At 48.8% G+C, this 19,251-nt stretch overlaps 2 protein-coding genes across 2 annotated transcripts in view; one reads left to right on the top strand and one right to left on the bottom strand.

The window, feature by feature from the left end:
* Positions 1 to 92: 92 nt before the first annotated feature.
* Positions 93 to 10,843, top strand: unk (unk zinc finger; the record flags this gene model as incomplete). Its single annotated transcript, XM_084456207.1, has 15 exons — positions 93 to 241; positions 855 to 1,064; positions 3,072 to 3,248; positions 3,410 to 3,558; positions 3,943 to 4,078; positions 4,576 to 4,693; positions 5,478 to 5,562; positions 5,725 to 6,017; positions 6,185 to 6,250; positions 6,401 to 6,584; positions 6,997 to 7,086; positions 7,189 to 7,374; positions 7,805 to 7,977; positions 8,965 to 9,225; positions 9,332 to 10,843. 15 exons carry the CDS (start codon positions 93 to 95, stop codon positions 9,482 to 9,484), a joined length of 2,430 nt encoding a protein of 809 aa, XP_084312333.1. The 3' UTR covers positions 9,485 to 10,843.
* A 20-nt stretch (positions 10,844 to 10,863) lies between these two features.
* The window catches only part of unc13d (unc-13 homolog D (C. elegans)), a gene marked incomplete at its 5' end in the record, with an annotated part of 15,747 nt that continues 7,359 nt past the window's right edge, over positions 10,864 to 19,251 (bottom strand). The window contains 14 exons of the mRNA XM_084456090.1: positions 10,864 to 11,054; positions 11,252 to 11,460; positions 11,765 to 11,888; positions 12,365 to 12,485; positions 12,609 to 12,692; positions 12,992 to 13,063; positions 14,539 to 14,653; positions 14,807 to 14,886; positions 15,041 to 15,322; positions 15,776 to 15,871; positions 16,004 to 16,156; positions 16,601 to 16,721; positions 17,285 to 17,415; positions 17,614 to 17,665. Of these exons, the coding sequence (XP_084312216.1) occupies positions 10,939 to 11,054; positions 11,252 to 11,460; positions 11,765 to 11,888; positions 12,365 to 12,485; positions 12,609 to 12,692; positions 12,992 to 13,063; positions 14,539 to 14,653; positions 14,807 to 14,886; positions 15,041 to 15,322; positions 15,776 to 15,871; positions 16,004 to 16,156; positions 16,601 to 16,721; positions 17,285 to 17,415; positions 17,614 to 17,665 (1,756 nt within the window). The 3' untranslated portion in view covers positions 10,864 to 10,938. The remainder of the gene's footprint in view (positions 11,055 to 11,251; positions 11,461 to 11,764; positions 11,889 to 12,364; positions 12,486 to 12,608; positions 12,693 to 12,991; positions 13,064 to 14,538; positions 14,654 to 14,806; positions 14,887 to 15,040; positions 15,323 to 15,775; positions 15,872 to 16,003; positions 16,157 to 16,600; positions 16,722 to 17,284; positions 17,416 to 17,613; positions 17,666 to 19,251) is intronic.

Raw genomic sequence — 19,251 nt, 5'->3', positions numbered from 1 at the left:
TTCACGCTGCGCAAGCGCACATCAGTCAAGAATGCGGATTTCGACGCTACTGGGTGCAGGACGCGGGTCGAGTAGCTTTAAACAGGAAAAAAATGTCTAAAACACACTCACAGCCCTCTTCTTCTACGGGGGCTGCGACCACCGGTGGACCATCCTCATCCTCTTCCTCCTCGCCTGCCGGAGGATCGTCATCTCCCGCTAATGTTCTGCATGTACAGCCTGAGAAACCTCAACACTATACGTACGTCGAAATTCACACAAACAATCTCACGTGCATTGACGCGCACATAACAAAACACAACTTGCATGAGATTAAATAAGTAAATAGTCGAGATCGGATCTGTAATAATAACTTTTTAGCATCTATTTCTAGTCTTTGTCAATGTCTACCAGTGGAAGTTTAGCTAGTGTTGAACATGGAGGCCTACTTGGAGATCGAGTTAGTATTGCCCAGAATTGAGCGGTGTAACTGTCACAGTGAGTTGGAGGACAGGGGACTAATTTGTTTATTGAATGTTTCGCCACAAAAATGTCTATGCCAGTGTTGGTCAGGGATATTTAATTGTGTTGCAGTCCAATGTCGACAAATACTTGTGTGTGGCGTGCGTGTGTGAGTGAGAAAGGGATTTGTGCTTAGCCTCAACTCTAGATAGATGGATAGTTTATTGATACCCAGGTGGAAATTGATGTTACATAAGTAAGGACAACCAAAATGCACTATACTAAACAACCATACAACTTACATCTTTCTTATCTATTTATATATACCAGATGTACTTACAATACCTAACGCCTAGTCTTATTCCCTATTTGTCATTTTCCCCTCCCTCCTCCACTGCCCCCCCGCCCCCCAGATACCTGAAAGAGTTCCGGACAGAACAGTGCCCTCTCTTCGTGCAGCACAAGTGTACCCAGCACCGCCCCTTTGCCTGTTTTCACTGGCACTTCCTCAACCAGCGGCGTCGCAGGCCCATCCGCCGGCGAGACGGAACCTTCAACTACAGCCCTGACATCTACTGCACCAAATATGACGAGGGGACGGGCACCTGCCCCGACGGGGACGAGTGAGTACAGGCCAGCGTATCAGGCTAGGCGACATACTCCATATACGCATGCCGTATGGGAGTAATATCATTTGGAAATGACAACCTTGGTCCAAGGAACTCTTCCAACATGTAGTTTGGCTTTTGGAGAATGTTGGGCTGCGAGTGCCTTTCCCTTGGTAGTCTCAATGCCTGCCCTGTCTATTCACACCTGACGTTAACATGGTCCTGGGATGATCCGATCACAAGTGGACAGGTCTAAGTACAGGCGAATGCAGGATGAGATCCGATCGCTCAGACCACATTCGGAGGTAGTCTGGGCTCCATGTGGCCACATTCTTTTAGCAGTGTGGTCACATGTGTCCTGAGCCACACTAAAGGACTGCCTACCTACTCAACTGAGGGTGTACTCTGTGTAAGCGGAAGAATCGGCTAAGCTGGCTTTGTCCACAAATGAGATATATTACGAATGTGTCAAACATCTTGGGCGTTTTGGTTTGCCTGGAACACGGAATACACCCAGTCTGGATTTTGTTTTGATTCCTTCTTCTTTTAATTTCCGACAGACTAGTCCCGGGGGACTGCATCGCATCGCTGCCTCCTGTCAGTTTAAAAACAACACCACGTTTGGTCTTTGCAAACGGAAAGGATGTACATGTTTATTTGCAAATAGAGCGTGGAAGTGAAATCCAGTCACAAGTTGTCAATCGAGACGCATGTGGAGACGCATCCTAATGTCAGGTGTGAACTGACGTACTCAGAACTGTCCACTTGTGATCGGATCACCCAAGACGCATGTTAATGCCAGGTGTGAACAGGGATGGTGGAGCATCTGGTTGAACCTCCCTAGAACTGCAGAAGCTGGTGTGAATCAGAAGAATGTGCAGACCATCGCATAATACAGCACTACTTGCATAATTTTCACTGACACATCTGTACATGTAAAAAATATTTTTTTCTGCGAATATCTTAGTTACAACAAGATTGAGCTATCCTGGCAGTTTTATGTTTATATGTGTGGCATTTATGGGAATCTCACGATCTCTAAGCATTAGCCTAGCTAGCTGAAGTTGGCTGGCTTTCTCAGTTGTGTAGCCACCTGGCTAGCTATGCCATGTCCTAGCAGACATGGGAACAGGCGTTATTTTGTTAAACTGACCACATAGTTTGAATCTGCAGGTTTACTTTCTCGAATGAAAACATCAAAACATAATAAAGTGACATACAGTATTATCAGTTGTGAGAACCAAATGTATAACAATAGCTGCCAACTCAAACCCAAACGGACTACAAACCAACTGGTTTTGTGTGCGTCACATCCAGCACTGCCCACACAACACACAAATTACACCTCGGCAGGCGATGGTCATTCGGTTGGCAAATATTACTTTCGCTTACGTATGTGTGACCGTACCCTTAAGGACGCCTGTTCAAATGGGGAGAGACAGTCAAGAGATACATTAACGAGTCTCTCTAAGGTCTGGTTCTATTCAGGTGAAAGGCTCCAGGTGTTTGTCATTAGCAGATGAACACAGCCACTGGCCCCTCCTCCTGGCAGCTAGACAGACAGACAGACCTGGATAAGTGCTGACTTGTTTTCTCCTTCACAGCAACCAGCGGGACAAACACACACACACACATACACGCACACACGGGGAATGCTAATTATGACAATGGCCAATGCCTGTTCTTATGAGAGGACTAAAAGGCCATACAACATTGATACAAATAGAGGACACTGGATTATTGAACCCACAGAGAACAGAAAACGTCGGAGATCGTGATGATGCAATCGGTACTTTGGGTAAAATGCAACGGTGAATACAGCATAGTACGCATCCTTCCCTGTCCCTACCATGTGTGTTAACCATTAATATCTCCTTCCTATTCGGTGTGTGTGTGTGTGTGTGTGTGTGTGTGTGTGTGTGTGTGTGTGTGTGTGTGTGTGTGTGTGTGTGTGTGTGTGTGTGTGTGTGTGTGTGTGTGTGTGTGTGTGTGTGTGTGCGTGCGTGCGTGCGTGTATGTCAGATGTTCGTTCCTGCATCGGACGGCGGGGGACACAGAGCGCAGGTATCACCTCCGCTACTACAAGACGGGCTCCTGTATCCACGAAACGGACGGAAAGGGCCACTGCAGCAAGAACGGCTCCCACTGCGCCTTCGCCCACGGGTCACATGACCTGCGCTGCCCTGTCTATGACATCAGGTACTGTAGGAGTCAGTAGAAGTTCACATGACAACAGGCTAGCGCATGTGTGTCTTTGCCGTGTGTGTGAGTTTGTTTTTTGTGTGGAGTATCGTGCTCCATGGACTATGAAGGGGAGTTGCTGTGTGTGCTTGAGTGTGTGTGTCTTTCTCCCTCCATAGGGAGGTGCAAGTCATGGAGTCTCAGGGAGGCGTGGGGGGAACAGAGGGGGGTGGAGGAGGAGGAGGAGGAGGAGGAGAGGGACAGTCTGGACAAGCAGCCAGCACTGCCCTCATTGAGAAGATCCTGAGCGAGGAGCCACGCTGGCAAGGTACAGCTCCCAAACACACACACACACACACACACACACACACACACACACACACACGACATCCCACTTTGTGTATGATAGAGGATAACAAATTACTCTTGGCTATACAATAGACAACAACAACTGACACTTCGACATGTGGACAGTCAGAGCTGGGATTCGAACCACTGACCCTTCGATCATTGAACGACCCACTCTACCTCCTGAGCTACAGTCGCCCCCGACTGAGGGACTGATTATTGCTGATAAGACAAGCAATGACAGGAATTCCAATGTACCTGTACTTACACATGGCAAATAAATCTTCTATTCTGTGGTGATGGAAATACTATTTAAATGCATTGTAACCTTTAATAAATAAGTGATGTATCTCTCTCTCTCTAGACACCACCTATGTCCTGTCCCACTACAAGACAGAGCTGTGTAAAAAGCCTCCGCGTCTCTGCCGTCAAGGTTACGCCTGCCCCTACTACCATAACAGCAAAGACAGGCGACGCAGTCCCCACAAACACAAATACAGGTAACACCATAGCCCCAACACACGCACACACACACACACACACACACACAAATACAGGTAACATCATAGCCCCAACACACACACACACACACGCACACACACACACACACACACAGAAATACAGGTAACATCATAGCCCCAACACACACACGCACGCACACACACACAGAAATACAGGTAACACCATAGCCCCGACACACATACACACACACACACACACACACACACACACACACACACAAATACAGGTAACATCATGGCCCCAACACACACACACAAACACACTGACTAGGTCATGCAGTGGATACCTTTATTACTCACGCCCCAAGTCACAAATGGCTATTATAGTCATTCATAAACTACAAAGCTTTAGGTAGGTCACAGAACAGTCCCGGTGTGTCTGTGTGTGCATGCGCGCGTGTGTGCGTGTGTTTTGTGTGTGTGTGTGTGCGTGTGTGTGTGTGTGTGTGTGTGCGCGTGTGTGTGTACGTACACAGAGCGTTGCCGTGCCCGGCGGTGAAACACAGCGAGGAGTGGGGTGACCCCAGTAAGTGTGAGGGTGCAGAGGGATGCCAGTACTGCCACACTCGCACAGAGCAACAGTTCCACCCTGAGGTACGTAGGAAGTCACACACACACACACACACACACACACACACACACACACACACACACACACACACACACGCATACACACACACACACACACACACACACACACACACACGCATACACAATAGCCGTGTTTCCATAAAATGTCAAGCGAATTTTAAGCGAACTTTTGAAAGTTTGCAAAAAAAAAATGTAAAAAGTAAAAATGCGGATATTACGCGTTTCCATTAACTGTTTTGAGCGAATGAACTAGGCTACGTAAAGCATAATTTGGTCAGAGGATGACGCGTTGTAGACGACGTGGCTGCGTTAGGTGGAAGTAAACAGAGGCTTGAGGCAAACAAACAAACCAGGAGAGAACAAAGTTTCTTCCATGGTTGAGGCCGAGGGATTGTCTGGTCTACTCAAAGGTCCACACACGTCTGGTATTGTTGCTAGACATGTTTGCTTTCACCACGCATATCCAGGAAGACAAGGATAGCGGAAACAGCTGATCAGTCTCGTGAGTTGAATATTCGCTACGTCAGAGTTTATTTGGCAAATCTGTTTCCATCTAACATTTTGGGCATTAACTCTGATTTGCAAATGGCAAAAAACACCTTAAGCGAACGTAGAACATTTTTTGCGAATTAGAGGACTTTTTTTTTTCGAATTTTGCCGTTTCCATAGAATTTCTAATGCGATATACTTCAAAATGTGCATAAAAAGTCTTTATGGAAACATGCCTAATGAGTTGTCTGACTGAGTGTGTGTGTGTGTGTGTTTGTTTGTTGTTGTTTGTATTCAGATCTATAAATCCACCAAGTGTAACGACATGCAGCAGTGTGGCAGCTGCCCCAGAGGCCCCTTCTGTGCCTTCGCTCACCTGGACAGTAAGACCACCATCATAAACCATGTTTCTAGAACTCTCCATGGCCTGATGTAGCCAACCTACTGTACTAGGCCTTAGAGCAAGCGTGTAAGCCAGTCATCCTCACAATGTGCTTCTCTTGTCTTCTCTCATCTCATCCTCTCCGTCTCTCCTCCTCCTCCAGAGCCCCCTGTCACAGAGGAGCCGTCCTTCCCCACCCCCTGCTCCCCGCCTCCACCAGCACCCCCGGACCCCCACCCTGCCCACGAGGTGCCCAGCCCCGGGGGCCCCAGTGTGGGGCCGGGGCCTGCAGGGGACCCCTTCTCCCCCTCTGGGGGGGTGTGTGTGGCAGAGCAGGGCCTGCTGGGGCGGGTCCTGTCGCTGTGTGAGGACGTGTGTGGAGGAGGGGAGCCCCTGTCCCCCTGGGCTGGAGAGGGGGGGTACGGTAGAGCCCCCGGGTTCGAGAGGGAAGACCAGGTGAGAGGGACATTGCCGGCTTCCTTCGCCTGAAACAAATACCCGTTTTATACATCTGTATGGTGTCATGACTCGCCGTGTTGATGTTTTCTCTGTTATTTTGTGTCCCTCTGAGTTGGGGAGAACGTTCTAGTCTTTCTCATCGAGATCATACTTTGTGTTTCCAGGCGAAGCACAGGAGTTTTGCTATGGAGCAACGCGGTAGAGAAATGGCAACCGTTCACAGCAAACAGGTAATGTTAGGCACCTGTTCAAACAGTCCAGTCCGCCCCGTAAACAAACCGTATTTTCAGATAGTCTGGCCCTGCGTTTTGTTGAAGCACAGCTTTATCGTAACCCGAGGTCAACGCTGTTCTCTCTGGCTCCTCCCCCTCTCTTGTCAGGACCTGCTGGTGTTCCTGCCGGTGGGCAGTCCTCTGAGCCTGTCGTCCAGCGTCCCCTCCAGCCTGGCGGCCACCCCGCCCAGCCCGGCCCCCCCCGGACCCCCAGGACCAGGCCTCTCCTCGGGCATGAACGCCAACGCCCTGCCCTTCTATCCCACCAGTGACACGGTGGAGTCTGTCGTAGGTCAGTTATTCGTTTCAAACCTTTATTTATACTCGTGAAGCACTGAGGTTTCCGTCATTTACAGTGATGACGAGTTCACACAGAGACACAAATATCAACAGAACAAATGCAATGTACAATGTCAACATGGTGGGAGTAGGAGGAGGGACTTTATTGATCCCTGGGGGGAAATTGCACTGTTACAGCATCAACAGACAGATAAACACGTGTATAGCAGTAGGTAGGTTCCGTAACATGCCTACAAAGTGTGTCACATTCAAATTGAAATTGGATTCTGTTGAATACAGATGACCCACTATGAAGCAATGCCTCTCTGTTGTGCAAATGAATAAGGGGTGAAACAGTGTATGTGTGTGTGTGTGTGTGTGTGTGTGTGTGTGTGTGTGTGTGTGTGTGTGTGTGTGTGTTACAGAGTCTGCCCTGGATGACCTAGACCTGAATGACTTTGGCATGTCAGCCCTAGAGAGGAGTCTGGAGAGCAGCTCAGTAGGAGTCATGCTGGGTATGCATGAAACACTCACACACAACACACACACACACACACACACACACACACACACACTGACTGTAACCGAGAGGGATATTCCTGTATCTTGTGTCACAGGAGGAAACCATCTGCAGAGTTCTGCTCCCGTCAACATCCCCGGATCCCTCAGCAGCTCTGCCCCCTTCAGCTCCCCCTCACCCTCTCCCCCAATCAGAGCGCACCCTTCCCCGTTCTTCTCCACCCACTTGTCGCAGCCGGGCCAATCAGAGAGCAGCTTCTTGGGGCCGTCCCACAGCTCTCTAGGTTGGTGGAATTTTTTCCACTAATTTATTAGATCTTATTGGACGGCGTACCTGTACTCCATTTGCTCTGTAGGAGGAGTATATAGTGTCGTGATATATCAGTTTTGCGATAATTGTGTTTTTTTTTTAATGAAAATATTAATATCATATAAATAATCCAACCATGATATATTGTGTGAAAGAAGTTCAATTAGGTAAATTACCTTAGCCTGCAATGCACTCTGTTGATTTTATATAACTATACATGCCAATTTCAGATGTTTTGAAAAGAAATGTTGGAGCAAAATAAAGTTAAAGATGCATTTTAAGGGATTGTATTTTTTTAATGATTGCTATAAGATATTGCAATAATAATCGTGTTGTGGAAATTTGATATTGTGACAGCCCTACTCCTAACCCGCGTGTGTGTGCGCGCATGTGTGTATATACAGGTCTGAATGGGATGAGCACCAGCATCTGGGAGCACTTCCCCTCGGGGCGGGGCTCCCCCAGCACCCCCCCCACCCTGCTGCCCAGCGCAGAGACCACCCGGCTCAAGCAGGAACTGGACGAAGCGCACAGGATACTCAAGCAGTGGGACCACAGCTGGACGCACTCGCCACAGGTGCGTGTGTGTGCGTGTGTGCGCGTGTGTGTGTGTGTGCACGTGCGCGGCTGGCTGCACTCAATAATCCAAACAATCGATTGAAATGATGTTCCGAATATTCCCCGTTTATAACTTTTATTTCACCAGGAAAAGGAAGCCACCAGGAAAAGGAACCAGTTTCTTTTATAAGGGTGACCTGGCCAAGCAGGCAGCCATCACTCAATAAAAACAGTGTAAAACATACAATGCAAAACGTACAGTGATTGAGTGCAGCAAAGACAGATGCACGCAATACATCAGTAATAGCAGATCCAGCCTATATAAAACATTTACACGTCTCAATAACAGAGCTTTGAAAACAGCAAGGCGAAGTGAACATAGCAAATTCAGGGGTTTTCCTGGCTCAGAATGGGTCTTTGGGGGGTGATGCGCACAGCATTTTGGGGGGAAACCTCTGTTTTATGCGTGTTGTGGCCTATATTCTTCGTTGTCGTTCTGACTGAGCTCACTTTTCAATATCGCGGGAAATCTCCCGACACAAAATGGATATGAAGCCAAAAGGTTTAAGATCCTGATAACCTGTCTATTAATGATCTCGAGTCCTAGTGGTCCAAACCATGGACAATGCAAGAAAGAGGGATGGGCTGCACTTGAAACAAGCTATCAAACACATGTAGAGGATTTTAATTGCTATTTTTATTCTCAATTTTTAGCATTTTTGGCATGGTGATTTTCTTTGGCTCTGGCTAAAATCTCTTTGGGGGGCACCCAAAATTCCTCTATGCAGGAAAAACCCTGATATTCCATGCCTCTGGAGCACTAGAGGACAGACTAAGACAGACTTGCCTAGCTGTGTAAGAGTCCTGGGTGCTTTAAGCTGTAGCCACCTAGAGGATCGTGTCTGACAACTGGTATCAGTAACAGAGAGCAGCCTACTGAGGTAGCCTGCCTGTACTGTTCTGATGCTTCCTCTTCTCCCCTCCTCCCTCCCTCCCTCCCTCCCAGCCCTGGGAGGTGTTGAAGGCGGAGGCCGAGGGGTCCCGCGCCCTGGCGCGCCGGCTGGCCATGGAGGCGGAGAGGACGCGGCAGGCGGAAGAGGAGGCGCAGTGCCAGGCCTCCCTCATCCAGGAGGCGCTGGAGAGCCTGAGGAACGGGGAGAACCCCCACCTGGCCCTGCACCACCTCCAGCTGCTTCACCGGCTGCCCCTGGAGTCGGTCCTCAGCCTGCAGGCTCAGCTGCGTACGTGCTTACACGCCGTGGAGCAGGTAGGTAGGCGTTACACACACACACACACACACACACACACACACACACTAACAGCCACATTCGCTCACTTCACTTTCCCTCTCTCCTTCCTCTCTTCTCCCTCAGGTGGTGTACAGGAAGCAGAGGCAGTGCTGTGTGATGTGTGGGGAGCAGGGCTCCGCCCCCCTGCCCTGCGGCCACGGCCTCCAGTGTGACAGCTGCTCCTCCTCCACAGACTGCCCCCACTGTCCAGAGCAGACCCAGGACCAGCGCTCCTGACCTGACCTCCAATCAAGAGTCTGGTTCTTTTCTAAAGACAGGGCTTGCCTACCCAAGTACTGACCCAAGACCAGTTCATTGACCTAAGACTATCCAAGGCCCCTTGTAATCATTGTGCAGCCCCCCTATAACAAAGGTCTCAAACCAGTCAAATCTGAGACTCGGCCGACCGACCAACTAACCAAGCTAACCAGCAGTCCACTGTTCCTTACCTCTGAACCCAGACCAGCAAAACCTGACCCAAAGACAAGCCCAGAGACCGGCCCTTTATCCTCATAACTGGCTTCAGCCGTACTGTACTCTCAAGAGACTCTGGACCATAAGGGCTGATTCAGGATCAGCTCAGCTCACCACAGACTGATCTCAACTAACTAGGTGTGGAACCACAGGGCTGACCCAGAGTCCGCTGGGAAAGGGCACAAAGCACCAATCAACACGCAGCTCAGCCTCATTCAGACAGCATAAGCATCCCACAATGCTTCAGCCAAAGGGGGCAGGCCATCCTACCAATGTGCTGGGTGTTTAGGCTTTTCTACTATGTTTATTTGACAAATTATGTAAAATCTAGCATTTTCATGGTTTTCTAGTGAAGCTAAGGCAACGGTGGTTATTGTTTGCTAGCAGGATGTACAGTTGGAGGGAGAAGGTGTGTTTGCAACAGGTGGGCTCTGTTTGTGACTCAGGTTTAACTGGAGGAAGATAGCAGAATAACAATCAGTCAAGAAGACAATTGTACTCAGTCTAATCTGTGTAGTCTTTGAAATTACATATATTTTTTCATTTAGTACAGAGCTTTTCATGTTAACTCAAATTCCAGTTTTGTTTTGTCAGAACAACCAGCCTTTTTCTACTTAATAATTTTTTGTTTTTTTGGAGGGGAGGGGACATAATTTGCATTTGTAGTAATATTTTACTGTGTGTTAAACAGGTGTCTAATATAATATACATAGTTCTGTGACATCATGCTTTTCTCTCGCACTGATTGGACGAGGTATCAGGAAACATGCTTCAGGGGGTGTGTGTGTGTACCCTGGAATCCAAACCAACCCCTAGTTAGACCCTGCCCAGTAAGTACATTTAGATTCTGTAGTAGATCTGAGAGAATCTGATAGGCATAAGCAACATGGTGAAAAATGTACCTCACCAATCAGGAGGCATTGTTCCATAATTGCTCACACCTATCCTGTCCTCTCAGATCAGATCTCACTGGGGGGGTCGAGGCTGGGTTCTGCTTGGGATTTTAGAGTGTGTGTTAGTGTGTGTGTAGCAGGTTAAAGAGAATGTTCACAACCAATCACTGTGACCGTCAACCTGTAACCACAGCTCGCAAGGCACAAAAGCCACACCCCTCGCCCTAATTCATCCAACAACAGTGTTACTTTTTTTTTTTTTTTTTTTTTTTTGGAATAGAACAATAAAACAAATGTATATTTTTGAATGAAAACGTCTTTGTGTCACTCTTGTTCTTTTCCCTCCTGGGACTGTTTCTGTCTCTGTCTGCGCTTCTTTACAAAGGCCTGGGAATCCCTCTCTCCTTTCCTGGTCTCCAACAGCCGTAGGATATTGTCATCTGGAACACACACACACACACACACACACATAGTAAAACAAAAACTCCTATTGTGCATTTGGTGGCACATACTGTACACATCCAATTTTGTACTAATTTGAACGCAGGACTTAAATACAGACAGCTAGCTATCTCTCAGGCGTTAACTGTTTCAGGTAGAGAGATGAGGACAGCAGGTGCTAGGTGGGACTCGTTACCAGTGGGCTTCGGGTGCATCAATCGCAGGCGTATCTGTGCAGGGGCGGGGTCTGCCCTGCTCCCCTGCGCTCCGCCCGCGACCCCGGGCACGGCCTTCAGCGACAGGAAAGCCTCGCCCTCGAAGTCGTCTGTCATCAGGGTGTCGTGGTCCAACACCGTCACCACCAGAGTCGCTCCGGCGGCCTGGCACTGCTCCAACGACACCAGGCTGACCGAGGGAGGGAGGGGAAGAGAGGGGGCGCGGATGAGGGGATGGAGGAGAGAGACAGAGGGATGGGGGATGGAGAGAAGAGACATAGAGGGATGGGAGAGAGGGAGAGATGAGGATGGAGGGGGGTGAGAGAGATAGAGAGGGCAGGATGGGACAGGGAGGAGGTAAGGACCTATATGAATCGTTCCTAGGGAGACGAGCCGTCGACCGAACAGGCGTGGCGCGGGGCGAACGGAGGGGAGATCGCAGAGGTGGGGGGGGGGGGGGGGTCAGACGGAGGGAGGGAAGCGGCGCAGCTTACAACTCGAAGGCCTCGTCGAAGAGCGGGTTGAGGTTGCAGCGCTTGAACTGGGTGCAGCGAGGCTCCACCTCCGGGAACAGGTGGCGAGGCTCCAGACACAGCTGCACGTACGGATCGCTGGAACCTGCGGGAGACAGATCGCAGCCCGCCATCCGTCACACATATGGAAATGGTAAACGGACTGCACTTATATAGTGCTTTTAGCCAAAGCGCTTTACAATGAAGACCTCTCACTCATTCACACACCAATGGCGGCAGCTGCTATGCAAGGTGCTCTCATTGGGAGCAATTTGGAGTTCATTGTCTTGCCAAGGGACACTTTGACGTGATGTCGTCAGGAGGAGAAGGGATTCGAACCGACAGCGCCGACCCTACGATCATTGGAGGACCTGCTCTACCTCCTGAGCTACAGCCGCCCTCATATGTCCCACTCACTGCTCCAGTGTTGGGTTACAATTAACCTTTTTTCAATAAATTCCTTTCTGACTGAGGACTATGGATGCGGAAGAGGCAGCCGTGCATGACAACTGAGTTGCATAGAAAGTAAGGTGTGTGTGTGTGTGTGTGTGTGTGTGGGTGGGGGGTTCTGTCGACTCTCACCGTTGGAGTCCATGGGCAGGAGGTTGGCTGCGTTGAGCACCTCCACACACAGTCTGTGGTCTGATCTCCTGTAGGATGCCAGCAGTGTGACCGCACCATATCTCTCACTGCAGTATACGTTCTGTTACACACACACACACACACACACACACACGCACACACACACACACGTCACGTGAGCCCACACAATATGAAACATAATTCCGTGCGCTAGGTATAGACCAGTGTCAGAGGACAGACGTACCTGCTCCGATATTTTCCTTTCCAGAAACTTCTCTATGAGCTGCTGGCTGCTGAGCGAGTTATGAGTCAGTTGGGCTTTCAGAGTCTAAAACAGGAAACAAAAACGACAAACTCCTGTGACAATGATCCCTGTACGAAGCACAATCTAAATCACTTCACAATTGTAAAACAAATTATACTGGTCTGGGAGTGTAACCATGACAATATGTACAACTGTTACAGGCCTGTTCCCGTCTGAATCACCCCTCTTGGTTTCAGAGACCACTGCAGTAATTCCAATCAAATCATATTTTATTTGTATAACCTCATTTTAACATGCAATGCCACAAAGGTCTTTATAAACGCCCATGGCTATCAGGACCCGACCCAAACCCTACAACCCACCTTGTAGTCATCAGTGTGCAGCTTGTCGAGGGGCAGCCCGTTGCCATCCGCGTGACAGGTCTGCTTCAAACACTGCAACACACACACAAACACACACACACACACATATACACCACACCTCAGCAAAGAACTCAGATGTACCAAGCAGTGCATTGTACTCAATAACCTGAAGTGTGTATCTGTAGTGTACTAACTAACCTGAAGTGTTCTAGTGTACTAACTTGGAGTTAGCTAGTGTACTAACCTGGAGTGCTCTAGTGTAGTCTACTAACCCCGAGTGTGAGGATACTAACCTGGAGTGTGCTTGTGTATGAATATCACCCAGTCAAGACCAAATGTTTTTCTTGATGACGCTCTTTCTCCACAGAGCTGTTATGAACTTGTTTACACCGGTTGACACAGAGATGTTGAGCAAAGTGGTGTCACAACTTAAGTCTACCTGGCCCCTTGATCCTATTCCCACCAAGTTCTTCAAGACTATTTTATTAGTCAATTAGTCAACTCCCAACTGATTCAAAATGCTGCAGCTTGTGTTCTTACAAAGACCAGAAGGAGGATTCACATCACACCAGTTTTTAAAATCACTACACTGGTTACCTGTCAGTTTTAGATTTTAAGATTGTCTATAAATCCGTACATTATCATGCACCTATGCAAATACATGTCAGATATGCTTTTGAAATATACACCTAGTAGGCCACTCAGGTCCTCTGGCACTGAGGTGTTAAGTTTTAAGGTTCCTAGAGTCAGGACTAAGAGGCATGGGGAGGCAACCTTCAGTTCTTATGCCTCTAGCCTTTGGAACACCCTGCTAGGATGTCTGAGACATGGTAATTTTTAAGCAAGATCTTAAAACATACCTTTTTAGTATTGCTTTTACCATGTAGCTATACTTGTGTTAATATTTGAAATGTTCTTAATTTGTATTCTCCATTTAAAAAAAAAAATCTTTTCATTTTATTGTTTCTTTTGAATCTGTTCTCATTGTGTTGTGATTTGTGTTTTTATCCATATCTTTTCATGTAAAGCACTTTGTGCTACATTCATTTGTATGAATGGTGCTATAGAAATAAAATGACATTGACATTGTGTATTACCTTGAGTATTCTAGTGTGCTAACTTGGAAAGTCTTGTAGTTTACTAACCTGGAGTGTTCTTGTGTTCTTGTGTCAGAAAATACTTTAAAAAAAGTTTTGTTCAGACAGGCTTTTGGCTGCTAGTAGCTCTGATTGCCAAGTTTGGTATTGTCTGTCGTTTCTATGTTGTTGTGGTTCTCTTTACCTGTGTATTAATCTCTTACTGCACTGCACTTTGTATTGCATCGCACTTTGTATGTCATTGCACTTGTACTTTGCTTATTGCTTTGAATCTGCCTTTTTAATCCCTGTGCATCCGTGCTGTGAAGAGTGCTATACAAATAAAGTTTTACATACTTACTTACTTGTGTACTAGCCTGGAGTATTCTAGTGTTCTAACCTGGAGTATTCTAGTGCACTAACCTGAAGTATTCTTGTGTACTAACCTGAAGATTATTCTAGTGTACTAACCTCAAGTGTATACTGCAGCCTCTGACAGAAGACCATCAGCCCCTCCCTCTGCTGGTGCTGTGTCGCCACCTGGTGGAGGATCTTTACAGAGCTGGTCCACAGGGATGTGAGCAGGCTAGAGATGGGGGGAGACAGACGACCGTATGATGACAACACACAAGACAGACACACACACACACACACACACACACGCATGTGCGTTAAAGTGAATGATAAGACATCTGAAGTGTAGACTGTGTACACAGACGGCGTGATGAAGGCCCAATACCTGTCGAAGTTCTCCTTGACCAGATTCTCATTCATGTACTGCAGCTCTTTCTCCAGGTAGAATATCAGAGGATCCACAACCTACATGACACACACACACACACACACACACACACACACACACACACACACACACAGGGGCGGCAAACAGGGGGGGAAACATAAATCTCACGCTTTCACGGCGTGTCGACGCAAGTGTGCGGGACAACGGGGATGAGGTCGCGTCCTCCCCCACCTCTTCCGTGGACTTGGAGGGCACCCTGCGCCGGTCGAACATGCTGTGGACGTGGGTCTCCACGTGGGTGTTCAGCCGCCCGCCCAGCGTCTCCACGGCCGAGCGGATCTCCCGGCAGAGGACCCCCTGGGCGTGCTGCAGCTGTGAGGGCAGCGTGTTGTGGAACTGGCTCTCCCCGATGACGTCGCGCGTGCGCTCGCGGAGCCCCTCCCAGTGCAGCTGCGCGGGCAGGCGGGTCAGGACGGAGCGCAGGTGCTCCAGGTCGTTGACCACCACGCACAGCTAGAAAATTCACAATTACAATCACTATTTGTTTTATTGTCATTGTAGTTCTTCAAACATACTAGGAATTTGCTTCCGGCCGCGGTGCATAACATGGAGACGATATTGGACAGGGTGCAGAGACAAGACAGGACAGTGCAAAGAGCGAGTGCCCCATGCTAGTGCAAAAAAAGGATAAGCTAAGAAAAAGAACAATATACAAAAAGTAGTGTGTTATACAGTGTTATACAGTGAGTATGCAGAGTGTAATGTGTAGGTGAGTGTGTGTGTGTGTATATGAGTGTGCGGTGTGATATGGGAGTGCGGTGCGTCCTATACAGAACATTCAGGTGCAAGAGGGGAGAGGGGTGTGGGGCTTATGGAGGCTTAATGGGGAGGTTGTCCTCTCTCTCTCTGTCTCTCTCTCTCTCTCTCTTTCTCTCTCTCCCTCTTTCACTCTCTCTCTCTCCTCACCATATTGATTGCGATGCAGTGGTCCGAGTCCTTAGACAGCTCCCTCACACGCTCCTTCAGAATACGACAGTAGTTCACCACGATTTTACACACATCCTGAAACACACACACACACAGAAACACACACCAGCCATGGACTTATTACCAGCCGTGCACTCATCCAACATTTGTCTGACGGCTGTGCCAGCGTGGTCCTGGTCGGGGTAGTGGCGGTCGAGCCCACGGTACCTCAGTGAGCTTGACCATGAGCATGAAGGCCTCCTCTGGGTCCGGCCAGGACAGCTGGTCCCACAGCTGGCAGATGGGCTGCACACACGCCACCAGGTCCACCGCTGACGAGCTGTGTTTGATAGGCACCGCCCCCAACTGCAGGGGCTGGAGCTGGGGGAGACAGCGAGGGGGGGGGGGTCTGAAGCCTGGGATCGACTTTAAAGTTGGCGAAAGTATTTTGACCTTCCGGGTCTACAGTGATGCTTACACAATCGGGTATAAAGGTGTGCAGGTACAGTTGGAGTATTATTGCACCTTATAGTGTAGGTGAACAACAATATATATCTCATACACTCTAAAAACAAAAGGGTGCTATATAGAAACTGTTATAACAACAGTAGAACCCTATAAAAAGGTTCTATACAATCCTAAGGTTCCAAAATAGAACAATGTTCAGCTCCCTAAGGTGCTATTTTGAACCCTAAAGGGCTTTCTAAAAAAAGAAAAGAAAGGGGTTCTATATAAAACCTTATGGACCTGAAGAGCGTTCCATCAGAGGGTTCTTCTGTTCTATGTGGCACCCTGGCTGACAGGTACGGGAGGGGAGATCTTTACCTGGTCCACCTGCACAGCTCTTTCCACCCTGTCCTGGGTGGTGCTGAACGCCTTGTTCAGCCAATAGGGAAGCGCCTCGCGGAACCCCTCCTGGAAGTTGGTCAGCTGTAGTAGCTTGCCCCTGTAACCATGACAACAGACACAATACTGTGATTCAGTTTCTCACCATCTGCACCACTAATCTGCACCTAAAAACACTGCAGACACAGTTATTCTCTTTCAGACACAGAGATAATGGAAGTGTTTGCTCTCTATGACTTATCTCTATGACCCCCTACTGTACCTCGTGTTAAATGTGTCTCGTACCCAGATTGTATCTAGATATGATTTAACCTGATTACATTTACACCTGGTATTAATAAGTGTATCTCCAGTGTCCGCATTCAGATCGCTCTATCCAGCTCAAACAACCGAACGTCACATCGGTTTAACACTGTTGTATGTGGATTCACAACACATTTGTATTTACACTTGTGTTCAATGTGGTCACAATGCGTCCCTGACCACCTCCGGAGGTGGTTTGGCTGATCGGATCACAATTTGTCCTCAATGGGTTTTGGGTGCATTTAAATCTGTACTTTCATGTGGTTTAGCACTATCCGATTGCAGTCAGATCACCCAAAACACATTTTAATACCAGGTGTAAGACGGTCTTTCCAGACAGTGGTTTGGCTGCCCTCTGACCTCTTCTGAAGGAAGGCCTTGTCTTTGTGGATGACCTGCAGACTGAGGTAGACGGGGAACAGGCTGCTGGCTAGAGAAGACTCCATTTGCCCTTCCACCAGTGACAAGATGGCTCGCACCTCCTCAGCTAGCTAGGAAGGGGGGGGAGGAGAAGAGGATAGGAGAGGGGAGGAGAGAAGAGGGGAAGAGATGAGAGGAGAGAAGAGGAGAGATGGAGGAAAAGGCAAGCATGAGTAAGACAGAGAATGGCAACTTAAGGAAGACATTGGAAACACAGTATTTTTATTGTCAGTGACAATAAATGAAAGTGTCATATCAATGTCATTTACCAGAGAGTCCAACTTCTGATAGACGACAGTGAACACATCCAACTGGACCGCACTAGGGGAGAGACACACACACAAACACACACACACACACACACACACCCACACACACAAACACACACAGTCATGATGTTGAAAGACCTCAATGGTCTTTGTACCCTCCATTGTCACTCTCTTGTTGACGAGGCGTACCGGGAACTCTGCGGCATACTGGTGAAAGCGCCCAAAAAATCCATCCCACGAAGACGTGGCAACAGCTACAAACTGTGCTGGATGCGGAGTGTGAGAGTCTCTACTGTGCCTTCCTCCGGGCCCCCCCAGGAGCTGAGTCAGACAGACTTGCCTCAGCCCTGCTGTCAAGTCAGCCGAAGGAGGCAAGAGCGTTGGGAGAAGGCCATTAACTCCATTGACTTCTCACACTCCAGCCTCAAGGCATGGAGCATCCTTAACAACCTCACTGATAGGTCCAGACACTCCCCCCATCACTGCCCCATTTCTGCAAACAAAATTGCATCACAATTTCTGAAAAGTGGGACAAACGAGGGCAAAGACCGCAAATTGTCACGTCTCGTGGCAAAAGAAGGGTCTGACCTCTGGAAGGCCACAACTCCTAGCAGCGGTAACATCTCCGGTGAATTCACACCGGAGGAGTTCACTACTGCCCTCCAGAATGTAAAGCCAGGGAAAGCTCCGGGGCCTGATTCTATCTGCCCGGAGCTGAACAAGCCTGAAGGGGACCCCAAGAGTTACCGCCCCATCTCTCTGTTATGTATCCCCTTCAAGATCCTCGAGCGTCTCATCTACGCCCGCATCAAACCAATCATCGACCCACTGCTCCCACAGGAGCAGGCCGGGTTCCGACGTGGGAGATCGACCGTAGATCAAGTCTCTCTGATGACTCAAGACATCAGGCACATGGTCAGCATGATCATGGAGCTTGTCCGAAACCACAGCTTTACCCTCACCACCAGTAGCGGTACAGGTAGCGACAGATAGTGAAGCAGGTTGCGACACCTTAAGTACGGCGTCCCTCAGGGATCTGTCCTGGCTCCACTCCTTTATAACATCTACACCTACGACCTGCCGATCACAATCTACAGGAAGTGTGCCTACGCAGACGACCTTGCGCTGGTGTACTCAGCTGGAGACTGGCAGGCCGTGGAGGAGACCTTGAACCAAGACATGCAGACACTAGCGGCATACCTCCGGAAATGAAGGTTGAAGCTCAGCGAGGCAAAGACGGTGTCGGCAGCCTTCCACCTTAACAACAAGGAAGCCAAACATGAGCTCCAAGTGCTCATCCATGGAACACTCCTGCCATGCTGCACCGAACCAACCTATCTCGGCGTCACATTGGATAGGTCGCTCACGTTCCGCCGACACCTCGAGTCACTGCGCAAGAAGTTAACAGCTTGTGTGGCATTGATGAGGTGACCGGTCCGATCAGGCTGGGGCACCGGCGCAAAAACACTGCGTACAGCGGCCCTAGCCCTGGTCTACTCGACCAGTGAATATTGCGCACCAATTTGGTGTCGCAGCGCTCACACCCGCCTCATCGACCCACCTATCAACGAAGCCTTGCGCATCGTGACAGGATGCCTGCGTCCCACCCCTGTGGACAACCTTCCCATCCTTGCAGGC

This window comes from Borostomias antarcticus (genome assembly GCF_949987555.1).
Source record: "Borostomias antarcticus genome assembly, chromosome: 22".
Classification (NCBI taxonomy): Eukaryota; Metazoa; Chordata; class Actinopteri; order Stomiiformes; family Stomiidae; genus Borostomias; species Borostomias antarcticus.
This window is presented reverse-complemented; position numbering and strand designations above follow the sequence as displayed.